The sequence below is a fragment of the Canis aureus genome, chromosome 19, assembly GCF_053574225.1.
Source record: "Canis aureus isolate CA01 chromosome 19, VMU_Caureus_v.1.0, whole genome shotgun sequence".
In the NCBI taxonomy this organism is placed as follows: domain Eukaryota; kingdom Metazoa; phylum Chordata; class Mammalia; order Carnivora; family Canidae; genus Canis; species Canis aureus.
In genome coordinates, this window is record NC_135629.1 from 32,944,267 (window position 1) to 32,968,865 (window position 24,599).

General features: G+C 36.7%; 1 protein-coding gene across 26 annotated transcripts in view; it reads left to right on the forward strand.

Moving 5' to 3' along the window:
* The window catches only part of CFAP20DC (CFAP20 domain containing), a 261,970-nt gene that overhangs the window by 156,730 nt on the left and 80,641 nt on the right, over positions 1 to 24,599 (forward strand). For 19 of the 26 annotated variants that reach the window (XR_013357811.1, XR_013357810.1, XM_077858275.1 and 16 more), the window contains 6 exons: positions 3,473 to 3,609; positions 4,287 to 4,449; positions 6,212 to 6,328; positions 7,460 to 7,582; positions 10,414 to 10,748; positions 20,650 to 21,024. Coding sequence is in view for 24 of the 26 variants with exons in the window: in XM_077858275.1 (XP_077714401.1) it covers positions 3,473 to 3,609; positions 4,287 to 4,449; positions 6,212 to 6,328; positions 7,460 to 7,582; positions 10,414 to 10,748; positions 20,650 to 21,024 (1,250 nt within the window). In the remaining 2 variants the exon portion in view is untranslated. The remainder of the gene's footprint in view (positions 1 to 3,472; positions 3,610 to 4,286; positions 4,450 to 6,211; positions 6,329 to 7,459; positions 7,583 to 10,413; positions 10,749 to 20,649; positions 21,025 to 24,599) is intronic. The other 7 variants (XM_077858283.1, XM_077858284.1, XM_077858285.1 and 4 more) reach the window with 4 other exon arrangements.

The following is a 24,599-nucleotide window of genomic DNA, read 5'->3' on the forward strand; positions in this document are numbered from 1 at the left end:
GAATGGGAAAAATTAACAAGGCAGGAAACAACAAATGTTGGAGAGGATGTGGAGAAAAGGGAACCCTCTTACACTGTTGGTGGGAATGTGAACTGGTGCAGCCACTGTGGAAAACTGTGTGGAGGTTCCTCAAACAGTTAAAAATATACCTGCCCTACGACCCAGCAATTGCACTGTTGGGGATTTACCCCAAAGATACAAATGCAATGAAACGCTGGGACACCTGCACCCCGATGTTTCTAGCAGCAATGGCCACGATAGCCAAACTGTGGAAGGAGCCTCGGTGTCCAACGAAAGATGAATGGATAAAGAAGATGTGGTTTATGTATACAATGGAATATTACTCAGCTATTAGAAATGACAAATACCCACCATTTGCTTCAACGTGGATGGAACTGGAGGGTATTATGCTGAGTGAAGTAAGTCAGTCGGAGAAGGACAAACATTATATGTTCTCATTCATTTGGGGAATATAAATAATAGTGAAAGGGAAAATAAGGGAAGGGAGAAGAAATGTGTGGGAAATATCAGAAAGGGAGACAGAACATAAAGACTGCTAACTCTGGGAAACGAACTAGGGGTGGTAGAAGGGGAGGAGGGTGGGGGGTGGGAGTGAATGGGTGACGGGCACTGGGTGTTATTCTGTATGTTAGTAAATTGAACACCAATAAAAAAAAATAAAATAAAATAAAATAAAATTAAATTAAAAAAAAAAAAAAGGAAAAAAAAAAAAAAGAATATGGAGGAAGGGAAGAAAAATAAAATAAGATAAAAACAGAGAGAGAGGCAAATCATAAGACTCAACTATAGGAAACTGAGGGTTGCTGGAAGGGAGGTTGGGTGGGGGGATGATGTAATTGGGTGATATACATTAAGGAGGGCACATGATGTAATGAGCACAGGTGTTATATGCAACCAATCAATCACTAAATTCTACTCCTGAAACTGATAATAAGTCACTGTATGTTAACTAAATGGAATTAAAAAAAAAATTTAAGTACAATTTTGACAAGTTATGTGAAGGAAAGGTAATGGGAGTACCTATACTGGAAGAATAGCTATCCATGGAGAATAGCACTCACAAATGCTCTGGTAGGCAGGAAGAACTGAGGAGGCCAATCTGTTGAGAGAGCAGAAAATGAGGGATAAAAGGTGTGAACTGAAGCCAAAACACATAGGTTTTTGCAGCCACTGTTAAGGGCTTTCTTCCTAATCCTAAATGCAGCAAAGAAGACATTGAAAAGTTGTAAGTGAGGAAAAGGAATGACATGATCAGATGTATGCTTTTGTAAGACCACTCTGGCTGCGTTTTGGAGAGGGCATGGAACAGGGAGCCAGAGTGGACATGGGACATCCCTTGAGAGGCTTTGTGATCATCCAAGAGAGGGCTGATGGTCACCTGACTGCAGTACTGATGGAAGAGGTGGAGAGAAGTAGGTATGGGTTGGCTGTGGAGAAGGCTGAGAGAGAAGTCAAGGATGACACCCAGATCCTAACTCTTCAAACTCAGTGGATTGTGTGGTGCCAGTCACTGAACCACATTTTCCATTTGAAGCATCTTTGAGACATCAAAGAAGAACTGAGCAAGAAAGCCGCTGGATATAAGGCGTGGAGCTCAGAAGAGAGGAGTAGGCCAGAAATAGAAAGTAGGGAGTTCTCTGGTATCTGAATCCACTTTACAACAGCCGGAATAGCTTCCCAGACTTCTGCTTGGACACCTTCAAAATGACAGAAAATTCTCCACCACCATGAGCAGACATGGTTAGTTAAAGAAAGATGTTCCTTATGTTGGACTATACACTTGAAGTAAATTGTTATCACTTCTGATTCTGCCCTTTGAACAAATGAAATCTCTCTTCTATCTAACAAGACTTCAGAATTTGAAGAAAACTGGAATGGTGTATCTCCTCACTGCTTTACCAGCCAGCCACCCACCTTAGATCTTCTATCAAACATTCTTTCAGATCCTGTCAGCAGTCTAGCCCGTTTCTTCAGCCTCATCTATTGAAAACATAAAACCAGATCTAGAAAACACCCATTTACCCACACAAAGTAGTACTTCCACTCAGATCTAAACACTTGGAGCTTCCCAAGCATGGTGTGTTTTCACAAACTTTTGTGCCTTTTCTCATGCCATTGCAGAGGAGTGGTTTTTAACTCCACCATAAGTAAAGTTACAGCTCTGCAGAAGAGGCTAAAAAGACCACCTAGCTAACTAGGCTCTTAGCAATGTGTAACCCAAACCCGTCTTCCTAGCTAAACTGGTAATTTCATTGTTCCTCAAGCATACTCGACCAGTTCACTCTTCCATGTCTTTATTTAGATACTCTCTTCTGTCTAGGGCACCTTTCATCTTTTATTCTTGAAATCTTATCAGTCATTCAAAATCCATTCAAGAGGTCACTTACTCTTTTTTCCCCCCATCATTATAAGTGTACTCTTTAATCCCCATCCCCTATTTCACCCATACCCCAACCCACCTCCCCTCTGCCAACCATCAGTTTGTTCTCCAGAGTGAAGAGTCTGTTTCTTGGTTGTCTCTTCCTTCCCCCACCCCCACCACTTCAGTCATTTGTTTTGCTTCTTTGATTCCACATATGAGTGAGATCAAACAGTATTTGTCCCTCACTGACTTATTTCACTTAGCATTATACTCTCTAGCTCCTTGTTGTTGCAAATGGCAAGATTTCATTTTTTTTATGGTTGAATAATATCCCATTGTATATATACACCACATCTTCTTTATCTGTTCATCTGTCAGTGAACACTTGGGCTGCTTCTGTAGTTTGGCTAATGCTGCAATAAACATCCCTTCGAATTAGTATTTTTGCATTTTGGGGGGTGGGTAAATACCCAGGAATGTGATTACTGGTTTGCAGGGTAATTCTGTTTTAACGTTTATGAGGAACAAGAGATCATTTGTTCTTCATTTCCACTGGTCTGCTCTATGTTACCTGTTTACTTGTACTGTCACCTCCCTTGAAGGCAAGAGATAGGTCTTATCTATTTTGTGTCACTCACAACCTCTGGGAAATTCTCGAGAGTGCTCAATCAAATATTTGTTCAATTGAGTTAGTTTTATTTATTTCCTTAAAGAAAAAATAAGATGTGTTTTTAGTAGCTTGCTTTCTTTTCTCTTCTCTCTCTGACTTGCTCTCTCTCTCTCTCTCTCTTTCTCTCTCTCTGAGGTAAAATATTTGTGGTAGTGATTCTCAAACATAAGAGCCATTTGGGGGAACTTATTAAACTCATACATTTCTGCCGCTTCTCCCCATGATTCTAATTCTACAGATCTGGGAGATCTGATGTTGGGCTCAAGTATCTGCTTTTTGCTTTTTTTATAAGTACCCTGTAGTAGGAAGGGGGGATTCAGATTATATGACACCTGGGTTGTACTTTCAGAAACATTGCAGCAGGGTATTTGTCATTATGCCTATTAATGGATTATTATTACCTTCTTTGAACAAAACAGATCAGTTCATTAACAGGGGAACAGGTAGTACGCGGAACAGCAAACACCAAGATGTTTGTCATATCGCTTTCGGATCCAGAGTTCTGGGACCACCTCCACTCTCTGGCAGGAGGAATAACATGAGGATATCCAGTGAGGTAGGAACGAGGTTTGAAGAGCTTGTCTAAGCGTGAGGAGCATGGGAAGAGAAGGGTTTTTTTCCCAGTGCATGAGTGGCTGGGGAAAGAGGGAGAGAGATGACATGCCAAAAACAGAAGGCTTGAATAAATTTGGAACAGAGATTCTGGATTTTAAAAGACCTCAAAACTGTTTTATTTTTGTCATGTCAACACAATTAACATTTCTGAGTATTCTTTTGATTAAATATGTTCACAAAACTTAAAGGCAAATATATGTGAGCACATTTTGTGGTCTTCTTCAAAAAGGATTTGGATCATCACCAGATACCTTACAAGGAACAGATTCTCAAATGTTACATTTTTATTTTTAATTTCCTATGAATTTCTAACACATAGTGACTTTCAGTAAAACTCTTACCTAGTAAAGATGGAGTGTAGCAAATAAGCACATTTTAATCTATGTGTCTGGAAGACTTGTTTGTCTTCTATTTTGTCTCACATATTTCTCCTTCCATTTCTCGCTGACTTTCTGCTGTGATTTCCCTCTCTATCCTTCCCTTTCTAACCTTTTCATTCCCTCTAGTTTGTTTCTCACTTTTTATTTGTCCAAATATTATTAGTCTCTGTAAATTCTATAGAAAATAAGTGCAACTCCCATATTTTAAAATGTGCAGATTAATTCCTCTCCCTTACAGACAATAAGATCCGTTGGGTCCAGAAATACTCGATCATGCCAACAGTCTGTGGCCGATAACTGTGCTAGCAGTACAGAGATGGCAGCCTCACTGAGGCCTCAGTTTGAAGAGCAAGCAGATAAAGAAAATATTTGCCAAATAAAGCAAACTGTACCTGTTCATGGTAAGAATCATGCATAAAGTTTTGATAACTAGGGGAAAATAGAAATGTTCTTGCAAAGATAAATTTGAAGTTATATTCTTGACTATATCTTAACGTCCAGAGAATTATCATTCAGAAATAAAAAAGATGGCAGATATTGAAATATGTTTCAGGTTCTTATACATATATTCTCTTCTGAAACCTATCATTCTGTCTCTTATTTTAAAATTCTTTCTTCCTTCCTTCCCTTTTTTTTCTTTCTTTCTTCCTTTCTTTCAAGTAGGCTTCAAGGGGCTCAAACTCATGACCCTGAGATCAAGACCTGAGCTCAGATCAAGAGTCACATCCTTAACCTACTGAGCCACCCAGTCATCCCACCTATCATTCTCTTTATTCCATTATTTCAAATCGCCATAATACCCTGTGTTTTTATTTTATGATGACTGGTAAGGAAATAACATAGCATTCTATTATCACTACATTTTGGGAACTCCATGTGCATTTTAAGTTTTCTTTTTTTTTTTAATATTTTATTTAGTTATTCATGAGAGACACGGGGAGGGGGGCAGAGACATAGGCAGAGGGAGAAGCAGGCTCAATGCAGGGAGCCTGATGTGGGACTCGATCCCAGGTCTCCAGGATCAGGCCCTGGGCTGAAGGCGGCACTAAACCGCTGAGCCACCAGGGCTGCCCCATTTTAAGTTTTCTTAATTTTATCTTTTAGTTAATCTCTTCCATTTGTAAAGTGCTTTTTATTTTCTCCCACTGATGCAAAAAGAACCCTGTTGATGAAGAACAGACTCTTGTCCCATTTTATATATTGAGAGTTCATGGCTAGCAGAGAGGTAAAGTGATTTGCAATTTGTAATCTTTGGAAAGAATTGAGACCAGGACCAAAGGCTTACCACTCGCTGTAGTTTTTCCATTCTTGCATGTCTGACTTTTGTTAGAGTTGAAAAAGAAGGCATTTGGGTTTATTTTATTTGATTTGGAGATATATGATCACTTTTGCAGATTATATTTTCCGTAGAGTACAAAACTGAGAAAAGGAAATAGATACTATAGATATTCAGTCCTGGCTCTACCACTGTGTGTAAGACCTTGATCAAAATTCCTAAACCTTGCGGGTCTCAGTTTCCTCATCTGTAAAATGGGGATAAAATTACTACTGGAACTAGTAGTAATAAACCATGACTACCTCTCAAAGGGTCATTGTGAGGATTCAACGAAAAAAGCCAGTCAAGCACATCATATTGTGCCAAGAAATTAAGCATTCAGTAAATATTAGATGCTGCTATAAATGCTGTTGTTATGATGATGATTATTACACAGTTAAGTTAAACGTAAGAATTCTTTTTCAGGTTTGACTGCAGTTCTCCAGGGCTCTTTTGAAAACTACTTTTAAGCTATTGATGAATCATTCTTTTCTACTTCTTTCAAAGGAAGAAATTATTTTTCTGTTATTAGCTATCAACTTCATTTTTTATGCTTTTTAATATAGCATGTTGTATGATAAACAACCAAATTACCTGTAGCTCTCTGTAAGGTTATATTACATGAAGAAAATGTCTCAGTAATTTTGAAAGCCTGATACAATCCCAATAGTGGAATAGGAATAAATACCTATTTTCCATGAAGGAATAAATTGTGGTTTTGATACAGCTTTATATGATGTCACAATGATACATGAACATTATAGCTACAATTATATTTATTGAGTCATTTCAAACCATATAGCACTTTCTGTTCTGGCTTTTTGTTCTTTGATATGAAAATGTACCAGCTGATCTGCATGTTATGCATCCACATCCCCCTCAAGAACCATCAGCAGATAAGAATAATAACAGGAGAAGATTACGGTTAAAAAGCACCAGCAGAGAAAGGACAGAAGCACACAGCGGTACGGCACTAATTCAATACTATCTTATATCTGTATATTATTCAGAGCAATGGAATCTCTCTCTGCAGGTTGTAAATTTCAAAGGATTACGAACCAATTCATTTAAAATATAAATGTCTTTTCTACAGGGATTATGGAAATCAAATTTTCTGCAAAAGAATTGCTCTAGAGCCCTCACAGAGATTTGCTGGATTAAATAGACAGTACCACAGAAGTAAAGGACTTCCTACTTCTACTCTCAAAGGCTGAATAAGCTTAAATTATTGTTTTTTAGAAATGGCCCAAATTTGATAGAGGAAGTTTCTGCCTGCAGTCTTTACTAAAATTGAACTTAACTCATAATTTTTCATGTTTCATTTATATCTCTTCTTTTTAAATTGGGCCTTTTTCAGATACATATATTTTTTACATTTGCTTTCTCTCCCTTTGGACTTCATGCCATCCAATAGAATATAGGTTAAAACTTCAACTCTTTGCAACCAATAAAGCATTAGATAAATATAAGTGGCTGTTATAATTACCCCTTTGAATATTGGATATGAGGCATGTAAATCTTGTCTGCACATGCATTAGTGTATCCTGAGTCAAGCCCAGAGTATATCTTGTATGCATCTGTTAGCATAATTTCTCAAAATTTTAGATGGGCTGAAATTCAGCTTCTTAGGATTCATGTTATTTTTATAAAATAGTATATAGAAAAGTTAATTCTGTGTCCGTTTTCCTAAGATGTTGAAGGAAAGCACTTGGTTTAAAAAAGTCAGGTTGTATAAGAATTGTACTTTAAAGAAAACACACTCCATTTTATGTGGAACCAAAGAGAAAAATATAGGACTCTTTAAAAATAATGAGTTTCGGAATTCCTTTTATTACATATTGTAAAACTTAAATCTAAAATGCTCCCATACAAATATCAAGGAATTTAAAGATGAACCTCTACAAAAATGCAGCTGAGTTCATCTTTGAAACATTCTAGTGGAAAAGAAAAGAACTGCAGATAATCTGTATTGTCACCTCTAACATGCTTTTCAATAATCATTTAGAAAAGCACACCACATTTATAGCATTCTTTGAAATGAACTTTTATAAAAATTAAAAGAGATAACTTCATGGAAAATATTTATTCTAATAAAGGCAGTTCTTCAGGAAATAACAGGAATGAAGATAAAGCAACAGCTGCCCTGTTGAACAGCGGGTCCCAACAAAACACGGAGATGAATTCCAGCTCTCCAGCACCGCCATCTCCTGATCAAACAGGTTGGCATCTTTAGTCCACCATAATCATTAATAACTAATGAAATATCCATATGTTTAGCATTTCAAACCTGGTCATTTTGAGAAGTTGTGATTTGCTAAAATCTATCATTTTTTGGTAAATCTCCTCTTAACCCCAACTGCCTGTCTGACTTTAATGGATGAAAAGGACACTTTTATTTCCAAGTTTCAATGCATCAGTTGTTGCGTTCAGAAGGAAAGTTTGAAACTTTGAAGTTTTCACAGGACATTGTCACTGTCCCCAAAGATTACCTATTGTTGCAAGTCTAGAGTCCTCTTTATAATGGAGGTGGTTGGAGTGTAGAGCATTGAACCCATCAACATATCTTGCCTAGCAGGTGTGTGTACTTTTACAAAGGCGAATTGTTTTTGAGCAAGGGAAAAGGGAAAATAAATGAAAATTGTTTGTAGTTTGTCAGTCTTATTTATGCAATGTTGAAACCTTCATTAAAATGTTAGGCGCAATTAGTGTCTCTAGCATAAATCTGACTGTGTAGAAAAACTAATTAGATGTTTAGGTGATCATTCTTGCATTTATCTTGTTTGCTGCAATATTGTGATTACACAGTAATTTACATATTTTCCTAAGAAAACACACCAAATTATTCATTACAATTGATATGGAAATACTTGAGGTAAAACTACAAATTCCAAAAAAGCATGTGGTGTTGAGATAATTAGAGTTCATTTGGTGTAGAAACACTCCTTTTACTTTGACTTTTTGACAGTTAATAATATGGTTGCCAGTAGGTCATGCAAGTTGTTGAATTGCGTAATGAAGATTCCCAGTATCTGTGCCTCCAGTTTTCTTCTACATATCCATGTACGTAATGCAACACATTGGTTTTTATCATCCTTTTCAAAATTTATTTATTAATAAAGCATCTACTGTGTTTACAAAGCATCTGCTACATGGTTAGCACCATGCAAAAGGATTTGCTCTCCAAAAGAGGACAGCCCAGTGAATCTGTTTATTTCACCTGCTCACTGTATACTGACCTGACCTCCACATCACCTTTGAAGGTGGTCCAATGAAGTAGATTCAGCCTGCTCTTAGCCACTAACCTACTGAAAATGTTAAAGCCTTGTCCCTTACAGATTTTCTCTAAAGAAATGTACATCTGCTACCCTTTTTATAGGCAAGTCATATAATGATAGTCTTAAGAAATGAATACATTATGATGAATATGATTTTATTTGTACCATTAATGTCTTTATTTGTACCATTAAGGTCTTTTTGTTTGTTGCTTTTGTACTGTAGGCTTTAGAGTTTCAAATCAACAAATCTTAGATATCTCTTGGTTACTGTTCCTGTGAAGATAAATATAGCAGGATTCAAGATCAGGGTAAAATTACCATGTCCATGGTTTGGTTCTGCTGAACACAGATTTTTATTAAGATTTTCACCATTGACATAATGCAGCAAAAACAGTAAATTTGAAGGAAAATAGACTAAGTTGAGAAAATGCAACTTTTCCCTGCTGTCATTTTAAAGAAGAAAGTAAACATGCTTTTAATGATACTCATTATAAGTATTTGTCTGTTACAATTTGTCTGGATCGCAGTTATAAAAATCTATCTCAATGTTACATAAAAGATTGAAATTTATTTTTAAAGATTTTATTTATTTACTCATGAGAGACAGAGAGAAAAGGGCAGAGATATAGGCAGAGAGAGAAGCAGGCTCCATGCAGGGAGCCCGACGTGAGACTCGATTCCGGGACTCCAGGATCATACCCTGAGCCAAAGGCAGACGCTCAACCGCTGAGCCACCCAGGCATCCCAAAAGATTAAAATCTTTTCACTATGTTGTACACCTGAAACTTATGTAACATTGTGTACCAACTATGTCTCAAAAAAATTTTTAAAGTTTAAAATTTTTTTAAGTTTTGATTAATATGTGTCCTAGTGGTAGTATACAGTATTTTTAACTGAAACAAATAATGATGCACAAAAGATTTTTGAATCAAAACATTCTCTCCTATAATTTAACATACAGATCTTTTTCACCACTCACATTAGCAAGTATTTCTGTGGATTTTATTACTGGAAAAGTCTACTCAGTTTAGTCTATGAATTGTCCTGTTTCAGTCTGTAGAATGGAAAGGAAAAGCCTCTTAACTTTTCATGGTTGCCTCTCCTCCATGATTTGTAATCCAAACAATGCCCAAATTTTTATTTAAAAAAAAATTGTTGGGATCCCTGGGTGGCGCAGCGGTTTGGCGCCTGCCTTTGGCCCAGGGCGCGATCCTGGAGACCCAGGATCGAATCCCACATCGGGCTCCCGGTGCATGGAGCCTGCTTCTCCCTCTGCCTATATCTCTGCCTCTCTCTCTTTCTCTCTGTGACTATCATAAATAAATAAAAATTTAAAAAAAAAAATAAAATAAAATAAAAAAAAATAAAAAAAAATTGTTAAATATTCTGTTCTCCTGCAGTTGAAAGAAGATATTAGTAACTCAAACCCGTTTAAATTTGGAAGATTTCCTCCCCACCTGGAATGTCAAATTAATGAGACTGTGCTATAAAGAATTTGCTGCAAGATAGGTGATAATGATTTCAGACTTATAAATTTCCTGGCCAGTGTTGAAACTCAGATGGAGAGGAAGTGCAAATGAGATGCCTGTAGCTATAGGCACTGATCTATAGGTTAAATGTTTAGCAGGTCACAAGATGGTGGATAAATTGCATTCCTTGGCTTCTGCATTATTTGATAAATCTGTTTCAACACAGAAATTTTAACCTGACTACCTGCTTTAATGTGACACTGATGGAACACTCTTCTAATTTTTGTCATCTTTCCCAAATGTCAGATGAGTGGATATTTCCTGAAAACCATGATCGTATTTCCCATTTGGCATCCAGGAGACAGTCTCTCCTTCCAGATGATGACTCCTGCCACACTTCACACCTGTGGCTAGAAGCCAACAGGGAAAGTGAACATGGCCAACTGGCAGAGGAAACTCAGGTTGTTCTAAAGGACATTTTCACTTTTTCATCAAGACCACGGTCAGCACCTCATGGAAAAACTCAGAATATGTCCCCAGAGGGATGCCCATTTATTTTGGATCTAAAAGAGGATATCAGCATGACAAGAAGAGACACTGAATCAGAGGATGACTTTTATGGCGGTGACAGCAGCGAAGAGGTACACTGCTTGATGAGTGAAGTCGTTTTAAGCACAGTTGTTCCATTAGCTCTGATAAGCATGAAAACCAGTTGAAATGAAAGAGGGGAAATCAACTGCTATTTATAAAAGTGCAGCAGATTGCAGTGTCAGTCAACAGTTGCCTCAGGTTGTTATGGTAACTCTAAATTGCTGCCTTTTTTATTAACAGTCAGCCAATTTCATTTTTAATTATGGAAACCAGTTTTGGGGTTGTTTTTGTTTTTTTTTTTTTATTTTAATTTTTGTCTCACAGCATGAGAAATAACATGCACTTTAGTTATATGATGGTGAGACCAGTAAAACATTAAGAACACATTGTTCTAGCTCTCTGGGGAAATTGTGCTGCAGTGGCTAAGCCTTCTGAATTGACGGTTTTCTGGCTTCCTTACTCTCCTGCCATCTCTCCACCTTAGACCTATTAGGACTCATTATTTTCCATATGGTCCCAGAATTTCAAGAGTTGTGCCAATTAAAGTTTAGATAAAGAATCATGGATTAGTGCTAGGATTTGCCTTACCCAAGGTTTTCGGTTTGTAATTATTTAGAATACAAATATATCTTATAAATTAGTAAATTCACATAAAGTTTAAAAAAGACTTGTTATAAACCAAACATAAAGTAGTTCTGAAACATTTGTTTAAAGCTTAATACATTATGATGACTCTTTTCTCCATATGAAATGAATTAATATTTGTGAAATTCCTTCAGCTTTGTTCAATGATAAGCATCCATATTTCCTGTGAAAAATAATTATCACAAAAGCAGATTACAGTCAAGTTATGTTTTCATTAAGTTATACAAATCATTTCTTTGTCAAAATTATATATAACTTTGTTATATGTTAAAATATACATAATATATTTATAAATATAGCCAGTTATATATTAGGTTATATGTATAATATATTATGTAATAATAATTAGAAAAACTGTATATGCTTACAAACATTTTTTTAAGAATTATGATTGATCAAGGATCCCCCTTTGGACTGCAGGATGTAGATTATTGCTCCTACCTTCAGAGCCAGTTGAGAATATGATGAAATTGTTCAGGCAGTAATTACGGGTTTTTGCAACTTTTAATGAGTTTCCATTGCAAAGTACATGGGGAAATCCTTTTTTTATAATATCCTTGCTTCTGAGCATGGTGAAACTACTAGTCATACCAAACATAAACCTACTGTAAATCCCTTAATGCTTGAATAGTACACATGATGCCAACATTTTAAAGGTTCTGGATATCTTTGTCCTTTTCACCCTGAATAACATTAAGATATAAAAACTAAAATAGACATTCACCCTCAGCGTCTAGTACTGCCCCCATCCCAGTTGTCAATTCTTTTACAGTATTAATTGACTAATCTGATAAAATAATCTGTACTTTTTCATTAATGGGATAGCCCATCCCCTTCCCATAAGCACAGCACCATCTTTCTTACCTAAACCAAAAGAATTCCTGTAATGGTGGAAATTTCAAGGCAGATGGGACATGTTAGTTCCTTCCCTGGAAAACTTTGAGAGAAGTTTTGTGGAAAACTGCCCTTTAAATATCATGACATGGGGAACTTAACTTCTGTCTACAAGAACAATAAGCCTTGACAGGAAGCAATAGAACTTCATGAGAAAATGAACAATACTAGTTCTGAATATTTTATTTTGTTATCATTTGATGTGCTTTCTTTTGCTACTAGCTACTGCACATCTGACATCCTTCATCATTTATTATTGCAAACATAAACTAATTACCAATTACATGAAATTGAAAATAAATGTATCATGCATCACCCAAGCTCTGAGTGGCATAGCTATTTGGTCACCCCCATGCCACAACCATCAAAATGACTAGTAGCATTTGGCTAGAGTCTATATCAGGACCATCTCATTGCTAATACCTGTCCTGACCCACCTTTAGTTGGAGCTGGCTAAGAATGGCTGCCAGATAGGAGGGCAGAAGCCTCACCATAATGTACAAGCTTGTATACTTGGTAGAGGCAATAACAAGATACAAACTATAAAATAGAAAACATGACAAACAAAATTGCTGGGTTATATTTAAACAAGTTCTATAATCTATGGTGATCAAATTTGTTTGTTTGGGGGGTTTTTGGTAATTTCTTTTCCTTAGGATTACTTCTCCAATTGATTAAGTATGTAAGTCATTGGGAAATTGGATTAGATATTTAAAATGTTTATTTACATATAGTCTTTGAAGAAAAATCAGTTTAGTTAATTTAGGCATCCTTACTATTCGTTGTATTATTTTAGAATGTTATATCCTTTAGAGTAACGTAATTATACTTGAGGAAAACAGTGTCATGTCATAAATGATGGTGGATGAATGAGGCTAATTACATTACATACTATGTTTGAAGTTTATAACTTGTAGTTAAAAGACCTATTTGATGGTAGACCATTGAGTATTTTTAAAGGGAAATTATATATATTCAGTAGCATGTAAACTAAGTAAAATCAAATCATGTTACCATGATAGCTAGAGGAAAAGTATACATACAATAGTAAAAGCTAATTAAAATCAACTTTCGGTAATATTGATTTTGTAATTTAAGTTTCTAATCATTAATTCACATCTGCAATCTTCATCAGTGCAGAACCTCAAAAGTATGAATTTTCTTTTTTTGCATATACTCTGGTCTTAGTCTTTGCTTTACTATATATTTTATTCCCCAGACAGCCATGTATACTAATATTCCTGATACTCAATTAATTTTGAGTTTGTAGTTCGTATTTGAAAAGCACACTATGGAAATAGATAGCTATAAAATCAAGACTACCATGTAAAATGAATTACCCTAGAAAAGCTATTAAAACAGAGTGCCTTTCCCACTATTGCAGCATCTAAAAGAAAAAAAAAAAAAAAAAAGCCTGTTTCTATTATCATCTCTATTTTGTATTTTATGCCATTATTTCCAGTGTGGCTTTGAGTATACACCTGGTTTACAACTTGAAATAGTTAGCTTTATATTAATATTTTATTACTTCCCTAATTTAATTTTTCATCTAGAAATACTGTCATTTTTTTTCCCCAAAACTCTGGCTGTGTATCACATACTAAAGTAGATACTTGCAAGGCCAGGTAATTTGTCCTGTATCACAATCTAAATTGGAACATTAAGCCAAAAAATTATCCCTAGTTGGAGATGATTTATGTGGACCAAGTACTTAGAGCATTCAAATTAGCTAGGAAGCTTCCAGGTCTTTTCCCCATCTAGCTCCAGAGAGGGCTGTGGCAGACGAATTTACCAACAACAGAGTAAAAGGACCCTTTTGGTCCTCCTCCTCAGCTTTCCCCATATTGTTGCTTTGAAGATATTTTTTTGGTCCTCAGAGTTAAACTGTTTCATGGCATTTTTTTTCTTCATAGTTTATTTTTCTGGTTTTAGTCTATAAACCACTCATCCTTGTGTAATTGATTAATGAATTTGAATTACATTCTCACATGTACATACACATAATAGAATATTTACTACTCTTGAGCCTGTTTATATTTCTGTGTAACCTTTTAAAACGTTTAAATGTTGATGTCTGTGTTGGGAAAAAAAATGGAAGGACTATTTTGAATATGTTGCCTTGCATTTTTGTTCCTGTATATTATGGATTACAACATAACATATTCTCTAAACCCACCAGGCAAATTTAATATTTACTGTGTGTGAGAAATTTTTTAAAGCCGTTCACAGCTCTAGGTCTTTATTACTCTCTTATAAAGCTCTGTTCCTCTCTGCAAAAGTCACAGGCTCCATGGTTCTTATGACTTGGCTCTTCATTGTTATAGGCAAGTAACAAAAATTATAAAACTCTTGTCTGCTTAGACTATAATTCTACCACTTTTGCTATCAGATAAACATCATACAGATAAATAGTTTTTTGTACATAGAGGTTTCCAAAAGAAATCTTTAAAATGTTATCAGCTAAAAGAGCATGAAGTCTTAACTTCTAGAAAGATATGTTATACAATTAATGGAGGCTCATCATTTTCCCCAAATATTCATGTGATGGTGTTTACCCATCCTATAGAGTCCTTCTAACTTCTGCTATTTGTCTATGAAGCATCATTGGCTTTAGGTAAAGATATTTTTAAAAATTTGTCCAACCCCTTTTAATATCAAGCCTACTGCAGGTTAGTTACTTGTTAGAAGCAGTTACGTCTTCCTTTCATTACTTTTTTATAAACTAGTCAAATGCATTATAAGATACCACTATCAATTATCTTTTCCACCCAGAGAGAACTGTATTACTTTAACAGTTTCCTATAAAATTCAAGAGGTGGAAGTAGAACTATTTCTTGGGGATGGTTGCTAGTGAAGACATTTAAGATGTATTTGAGTGGCCAATCTCGTTATCATCAAAGAAGAAATGATTTTTCTCATTCCTTTATGACCAATGTCTTTAGCTATATCTATGCAAATAACTATGCTTTTTAGTTGACAGCAGAAGTATATACCTATATCATCCCTATTGTCTGCTGGTGCCCAGATCCAGCTTCAGGATGCTGCCAATGCGTGCATTTAGTCACTAAAACATTGGACAAGAGTAAAGACTCCTGCTGACTCAGTCTCAATTACAGATTTCAAAACTGTTATCAAAAGTATGTTTGGAATATTTGCAGACATGTGTTTTTACAGAACTTTTAAAAATGTTATACAAGACTTCATTTCACAGTGGACTGAATTTAAAAAAATCAATTGAAATATAAATAAATATGATCATCTGCTTTTACAAAGGCTAAAACAGAGCTCTACCCTGACTCGCTCAACATTAAAGTTGTGATACAAAGAGCTTGGGTCCCATCTGCTCCAAGTAGGTGGCCCTCAAGAGTCATTAAAATTATCTTTTTAAAATTATAGCTCAGCAAGAGCAATCCATTTTGTGCATCCAGAAATTATTGTCCAAATGCCCATCTGCATGTCCTTTTAAGAAACGTAGTTCAACAGAGGAAGTCCTGGCTCCTTGGGGAAATCATTCTCATCTTCAGCGTACATATGCTGTGCTACAGTTAATCAGGCAAACTCTATTGATGTTTCCAGCACTGGGGCGTGATTGAATATTTAACAAACAAATGCCTCTGAGCCCAGAAGACAAATGGTTCAAGAGATTTGGGACATTTAAAAAAAATATATTAAGTTAAATCAAAAGCATTTTGCATTTGTTCTTCTGAGAAACAGATGAACAGACTATCAGAATGTGAAAATGGCATGACAATTTCTTTACCACTCTGACAAATTATATTCAATTGCTGTACAGGTTTTCAGTAGCTAAATGATAAACCAAAAGGGAAAACGTTGTTTTTCAATCAGGTCGTAGTAAGCTAAGTTTTAATGCACATAACAAATGCATGTTATATAAGAAAAAAATTAAGCCAAGAGCTTATTAAGCCCAAAGGTGTTGTATGTGTGAAATCAGTAACCATCATCTATACGTATATCACCTATTTTAGTAAGTCAAAAGTGTTGCCTAAGAAAGGAATAGAGGGATCCCTGGGGGGCTCGGCATTTAGCGCCTGCCTTTGGCCCAGGGCGTGATCCTGGAGTCCTGGGATCAAGTCCTGCGTCAGGCTTCCAGCATGGAGCCTGCTTCTCCCTCCTCCAGTGTCTCTGCCTCTCTCTCTCTCTCGCTCTCTCTCTCTCTCTCTCTCAAATAAATAAATAAATAAATAAACATTTTTTTAAAATAAGAAAGGAATAAACTTTTGCCATTGTACCACTCTTAGAAAATATAATACTAGTTTTACTCTCTATTTTTTTCCCTTGGAAAAAGAAGCCAACTCAACTCCAGTCAAAATACTGGTCTCGTGTATCTCTTGCCTTTCTCATTTATCATAATTCCCCTTTCAGAATCTGGGATAAACCAGAATTGGTTCTAGGGCAACCAAAATAAGCAAGCCTTTTATACTCTGTCCAGATTCTCCAGTTATTTATCTTTTCCATATATTTAAAATAGCGCAGAAATGTGTTAGTGCGGAAATGCAGTACAACCAAGAGAATGCTCACAGGGAACACAGCTAAATCTGTCCTCCTCGGCCCATCTCCAAACCAGGGTGTATCTTAGGAAAAATGTGAGATGAATGTCCATATACATCTCATGAATATTTTTGTGTGTATAATTACTGCTCATGCCAAGCAAAAAGAAATAATTTTACACCTGAGTAAACTACTACAAGGAAAAAAAGGCTGTCCTCTGACCCCCTCTCCCAGAAGTGCAAAAAATAATTTGATTTTTAAGGTTTTTTTAAAATGATGTAGCAAACATCTGGCTTTATAGGCACCCCTCCAATATTACATCTAAAACTTTTGAAATGCTATTTGCTGCCTTCTCCCATATGAAATTGTGACCTTTGTAGGTATCTATGTCTCTCTGCTTTATACTTTTTTTTGCCTTTGAGACTTTGTGCCTCTCAAGGGCAATGCCTGTGTCCTTCTTGTGTGTCTTCTATAGTGCCTACAAAATGCCTTACACATAGCAGGAGCTTAGTAAATATTTACTGAACTAATTTTTATTGCAAAAGTTAATTTCTGCCTATGTGATATACAAAATGGAATCCCAGAGTGATCAAAGGTTTTGGCCCAAAGGTTCATAATTATACCTTTCTTGCTTTTAACGAATCTATTTTTAGGGCCTGTCTGTTTTAAATACACAACATATGTTTAGTTTTTATTAATGAAAATATGATGGAAGTGAATGAGTAGAGAGTCTTTTGGTCACAGAAAACCCACTGCCCAGTATATACAACAATTATAGAAAATTAAACTAGAGTTTTTTTTGAAAGCTGGAGAAAAGATATTACTATCTAACAGCCAGACTGAATTAACAAGAAATATATCCTACTTCCCACCAGTACCTTCTTAGAACTAGGGTCTGAGGGATGTTTGCTATATTCTCTGTTTACTTTCTCTAGACAAGGCTAAACTTTTATTCTCCTTTTGTCTCTATGAAACAAAAGTTGCAAGAGTCACCACTCCATTCCTTAGTAATTTAGGACACTAGGCATTTTTCGAGTCCCTGGCATTCTTTCCAGTTTTCTACCTGAAGGCGGGGTTCTTCAACCATGTGAACAGCCTAAGGGGTCTCAGAGTGACAATGAAGGATGAGCTCATTGAGCAAGTGGCGTACAGCGGAAAGGTGTGTCCAGTGCCTGCAGCTGAGGCTGTACGATACCGTTTCAAGGATGAAAATATCCCAACTTTCTTATTTTTTTCACGTGGGACATAAAGTAAGGGCCCATGGATCGATATTCAGTCACTATCTTTTCTTTACCTGGGGCTCTGGAAAGTAAATTTCTCCATATAAAGAAATATATGAATGAGAAGATCAAGCCAGCATAGACAAAGCAAGTTTAGGCCCAGGACAAATACCAAGAAGAAGATCCTTAGACACCCTGCAATTCTCATTCCTTATTCAGACAGGCAAGCTGTTTCTTAGATGTTCTGAGACCCGAGTGTTCTAGGACCTTCCTTGAGAGTACAGTTACCTGCTAATCCCAACTACTTTCCACAAGGGAAAATCGTTTTATGACAGGATTAGGGATTGCCAACTACATTTTAGAGATTTCCAGAGTCTTAAGTATAGCATACTCTGCCTTCTACAGAACTCTCCTATCGGCCCAGCCTATCCATCCCCACTACCAGTGTCTCAACCAGTCACCCCAGCACTTTTAATCATGACAGCTCAACAGTCTCCTGATTGGCCTCCCTCTCTGCTATCTCCACAGACGCTGCAGACACCACATGAACTCACACCCATGCCTTCTATCATGTGACATCTCTGATTCTCCTGAGTCACATCACTCAAGGACCCTTCAAAGGCCCTGGATGACAGAGATTCAGTTCTGGGCACCCATTATATCCTCAGCACCCACAGCGCCTATGGCAATAACCCTAGATAGGATTAGGAAGAAAGGAAGATTGGCAGAACAATGACAGACACACAGGCGGATAGATCCCTTCTCATTAAAAGGCATAATAAATTCTTCTGGCCTGTATGCAATCTAGAGCAGGCTTTCTTGCCTTTACATATGCTTCACTTATGCTAAAACGGCAGTCTCACCTCAGATAGTAATCTGTGTGTTGAGTGTGATGATGACCAAACACTCAGGAAGAAACTGAAAAGTTCAATCAGTCACTCAAATATTTTGTTTAAAAATACCAAAATTGAGACACCTGGGTGGCTCAGCACTTGAGCGTCTGCCTTCACCTCAGGGCATGATCCCTTTCCAGGGATCAAGTCCCACATCGGGCTCCCTACAAGGAGCCTGCTTCTCCCTCTAGGTCTCTGCCCGTCTCTGTGTGTCTCTCATGAATGAATAAATAATATCTTAAAAAAAATAAAAATACCAAATTCGGGGGGAACACCTGGGTGACCCAGTTTGTTAGGCATCCAACTCTTGATTTTTGGCTCAGGTCATGAGTGTCTTGAGATCCAGCCCCATCAGGCTTCCTGCTGAGCATGAAGTCAGCTTGAGATTCTCTCTTTCCCTATTCCTCTGCACCTCCACCTTGATCCTGAATGCATTCTTTCTCTCTCGCTCACTCTAAAAAAATTTTTAATTAAAAATAAAAAACCAAATTTGGGGAATAACTAGATATTTGGTTCTCTGTGGCTACAAATGGAAGGATAGGAAATAGCTTTCTGAAACTGAATGTAAGATATATATTCTCAGGCATCAAATAATGTCTCTAAAATACAATCTGCTTTTTGGGGAACCTGGGTGGCTCAGTTGGTTAAGCATTGAACTCTTGATTTTGGCTCAGGTCATGATCTTAAGATTATGAGATGGAGCTCTGGGTCAGGTTCCATGCTCAGTGGGAGTCCTCTTGTCCCTCTCCTTCTCCCCTGCCCCTCCACTGGCTTGCATGCATGCTCTCTCTTTCTCAAAAATAAATAAATAAAATCTTTAAATCTATATAGATATATATACTCTGCTTTTATGATTTTTTTTCTGTCCTGAGTTTATCATTTTAATATCCATTTATTTATTATATATTTAAATAAGACAAGTTGGAAAATCTACCCTGGCAAGAATAAGCAGTGATCACATTAGTTTGTTTTTTAAATTTCTTATTTTATAGCAGAAAAATCCACCTACTAAAAAAGTACTGTATTTCTCATTTTCATTATTTACTTTCACAGCCATTGATTTTATGTTTGTACTTCCTCCTTTCTCAGATTTAAAAATTAAAACTTTTGCTTTCCTAGGGATAATCTCAGAACTATGTACTTGAAAAATTCATGTAGCTTTCCAAATAATTATATTTCATGATGCTCATGTTTTATGGAAAAAAATACTTTCTATAATTGAAATTTTCATGTAAGAAAAGTATTTCACAAAACATGTCTACTATCTATTGCTCTTCAACAATAAAACTTCCCTACAATAATTTAAGACAAAAATACTTTGATAGGCCCACTTCTTTTTAAAGTAGCATTTCCCGGCTTAAATAAGCTAAACATTATAAGTTCTAGCTCTTTCTCTTCTCACAGAGTCAGTCAGCTCATTGGGAATTCAAAGTCTACAAATCTTAGATAACTTCCTATAGATCTCTTCTTCCACATGCTTTTTTGAAAGGACTATATTTTTAGTGACCTCTTCTTAAATGGTTCTTTTGTAACTCAATGGTAAGAAAAAAAATATATGCCTTACCAAGACCAGATACCATAGTAGGGCACCTTAGCAAACGGTTTATATACCTACTTACGTTGCTGGTTTTAGTTGCTCATATTTTTATTGCAGAATAAAATAGTATATATATATATATTTTTTTTTGCTTTTTATTCAGAGAATACATGAACTTATTAAGAACTGTTATCAGTAGTTTATTCACCACAGATTTTGACTCAACATGGTTTCACTTTGTTCCCCTATGTAGGATAACAACAGTATCCAGGGCTCCCCGAGTCCAGCAGCTAGTCCTTCAGGGTTAACTCAGTTAACGTTAGAGAGCACGTTGGGGAAGGCTGCAAGGCGAACAGATAAAGGACCTCTAAAAAGTGCCTACGCAGAAGCAGGAACATCAGAAAGCCAGAATTCCTTGGCAAAGCAGATAGATAGAAAAGACTTTCAAAGGAGCATGGTGCCTACGCCATGCCTTTCTCCCCCTGGAAGAAGTGAATCCTCTCAGAAAATTCCAGATCCTCTTATCAAAGCAAAGGACCGGCCAACCCATCAAGTACCAGCTTCAATAAATAAAACCTTGCTCAAGGAGATCTCAGGGGAAAAGTTGAGACTGATTCCTGAAGTATCTGTAAGTGGTATCCCTCTGGTTTGCATAGGCGGACAGTACGTCCTGCTGTGTTCTGTTCTGTTCCACTTCGCACGCATTTTCAGCAGGGCCTATTTTTCATCATTTGGGTGATCAGTAATGTATTTGCCTTCCTATTCAGATGTGTTTTAGCTCAGTAGCAGCAGCTGTTAAAGAGTATATTGCACATCCCAGTGATAATAGAATGCCTCCTGTTTTTAATGAGAAAGATAATTATCATAATAGTTTTTTTTTTATTTCCCGGTTACTTCTCATAATTCTAGTTATCACTGCCTGCAAATTATAAATGAAGATCTTATTTCTGAGCCAAAGGCTTGCCAGTGAAATTGACAGATTTTCAATAACAATCTACAGTAGGAGCCGTAAAAACATCATTATTCTATTCACTTTCTGGTCTCTTTGCAGCAGTTTCCTAAATAATAAATGGCATGAGTGAAGGTTAACAGTAAAGTAGTGTCATTGAGTAAATCCCTAGGCTAGTTTGGTGGCTATATTCATGTTCATCAGATTGATTTTCTTCCTTCCTGTGTTGGTATGTTTCTTCCTTAAGTCCCTCCATACCTATACTTAAACACCAGAGAACAAATGAAGCCATGCAGAACAAATGAACTTATATTCATCCATTTCTTTAAAACATTGAAAGCTTTCTTTATTTGTCATGTCCTAAGTATTTTCTATGTGTTACAGTGTAAAGCTTTGGTTCAATTATGTTCTAAGCAATTCAGGGTGGATTTTTCCCTTGCACAAGTCACAGACATATGCATCATCATTAACAAACTAGAATTAGCTGATATGTCTTAAATATTTGCCATGTGCCAGTCACTCAGCCAAGCCTTTTTCTGTGGAACATTTCATTTAATCCTCACAGGGACCCTGAGAGGTAGAAACCTTGATCCTCGTTTTTCAGATGAGGAGACTGAGGTTCAGAGTGGTTATGCACAGTGTTCAAGGACAACAGCTGGCTAGTTGAAGAGTTAGAACTTGAATGGAGATTGTCTGAGTCGAGACCTGCTACCTGGATCCACCACGCTGAGCTCCATAAACATGTACCAGCTCTTATGGGAATGGTGACCCCTCCACAAGAAAGACCCAGATACAACTGGAATGTGTGTTCCCCTTATTTCTCATGTTCGTATGCATGTGTGTATGCATGCATGAATCATCTAACATCATGAAAATGGATTTGTTTTATGGTGATTTAGGATGAAAGTGGTCAGTAATATTTTTGCATGTTATCCTTTTTTTTGGAAATATTTCTAAAACAGATGTTCTACCTAATACCTATCTGTAATTTTTTCTTTGGTGTGCTAATAAGTGGAATGCAGGTAATAAATGAACCTTAGAGATCTATTCTACAACACTGCTTTATATGACTGCAGCCAAAACTGGGCTGCCAAAAACAGAGCCAAAGCAAGTCTCTAAGAAGCCTTCCACTCCATTCCCCCCACCCCTGCCCCTGCTAATTTTTTTTGCCACCACCCTTCTATTAGGTAAAATCTGTCATCCTAATATATCCAAAAGATTGTTTATTTTGAATCATTCCATCTTTCTATAGAAATAAAGCCAGAGCATGAAAATCAGCTTGGAAGCTTGAGGCACAAATGAACTTTTTAGAATTGGCCGTTGTGCCAAGTACACTGCCTGAAAAATAGTGCTCTCCGATGATAGCAGGGGAAAATGAAAGGTTGGAGAGAGAGTAGGCAACTTTCCCTTACACCATCCTCTTCATTTGAGAGGCTTTGAGGATAAGCCAGTTCACAGAGACTATTCCAGTTGCTCCAAGAGGATCTTTCTCACAGCTTATTGCTGTCAATTGCCAAGCCCAGACTGACCCAGGTGCCTTCTGCACAGGGGCTCCTGGGCAGCATATGCCATTTTCACTCATCCATTTTACAGCTGAGAAGATTGACAGAGCAATCTCTTCAAAAGGATGAAAGAGGGAAGGAGTTTTATCTGTGTTGAGGGGATAAAGGCACAAAGGCACTGCTTACCATTTGTGCAGAGAGGTTTTGACCTCAGTGTCAAAATTCATGCTAATAAAATGTGATCTCTAATAACCCACGTGATCACTACAATCTGTGTCGCTCACATTTGTGAATGTGATAACCTCAGTTTAATAGGATGTAAACTTATTGAAGGCATTGGCACTTTACCCCATTTCAGAATGAATTTATAGGGGGAATGTAGTGTTCTTCCAGAGACACCATTTAAAAAAGAAATTCATGATCATACTGAAAGGGTGCTAATACTTGACATTCTCTCCATTTAATAACTGCAGCTAAGAATCTGAAACCAGTTTCCTCAAAAGAGTGCTATGTGCTTGGTAACTCCACAATGGGATTTTTCCCCCAGATCCCAGAAACCCATGGCAGTGACTTTTAATAATTTACTAATATTTAATTCACACAATATAGAATTCTGCCTTTTTTAGTGCATTCATAGAGTTGTACAACCATCACTGCTCATATTAGATCATTTTTATCATCCCAAAAGAATTCCATCCCCATTAGTAGACATTCCCCATTCCCTGCTTCCCCTAAACTCCCAGAAGCCACTAATCTGCTTTCTGTCTATGGATTTGCCTATCCTGGACAGTTCATATAAATGAAATCAGACAGTATATGGCCTTTTGGGTCCGACTTCTTTCATTTAGCATAATGTTTTCAAATTCCATCCATGTTGTAGCATGTCATGTCTTTTTATGCCTGAACAGTAATCCATTATCTGGATATGCCATATCTGTTTATTCATCATCATCATATCTGTTTATTCATATTCATCATCATCATACCTGTTTATTCATCATCATCATATCTGTTTATTAGTTGGTTGTTTCTACTTTTGGGCTATTATAAAAGATGGTGCTATGAACATTCATATGCACATTTTCGTGTGGACATATGTTTTCAGTCCTCTTGGCTATATACCTAGGAGTGGAATTGTTGGGTCATATGGAACTTTACATTTAACTTGCCAGAAACTGCCCAACTGTCTTCCAAAGCAGCTGCACCGTATTACATTTCCACGGGCAAGGCGAGTTGAGGGGATTTCTCCACATCTTAGTCAACACTTGTTATTGTCTTTTTGTTTTAAGCCGTCCTAGTGTGTCCTAGTGTGTGTGAAGTCTATCTCACTGTAGTTTTGGTTTGCATTTCCCCAATGACTAAAGATGTTGAGCATCTCTTCATATGCTTATTAGCCTCTCCTTCAGAGAAATGCCTATCAAATCTTTGGCCTGATTTTTCCTTTGGATTATTGGTCTTTTTATTGTCCAGTTGTAAGGGTTTGGATACAAGTTTCTTGTCAGATACATGATATGTAAATATATTCTCCCATTCTGTAAATTGTCTTTTCATTTCATGAGGCTATCTTTTGAAGCCTGGAAGTTTGTCATCTTGTAAAGTCCAGTCTATCAATGTTTTTCTTCTATTGTGTTTGCTTTTCATGTCATTTGTCAGAGCCATTGCCTAATCCAACATCACAGAGATTTATTCCAATATTTTCCTTAAAGAATTTTATAGTTTAACTCTTAAATTTTGTTCTGTGATCCATTTCTA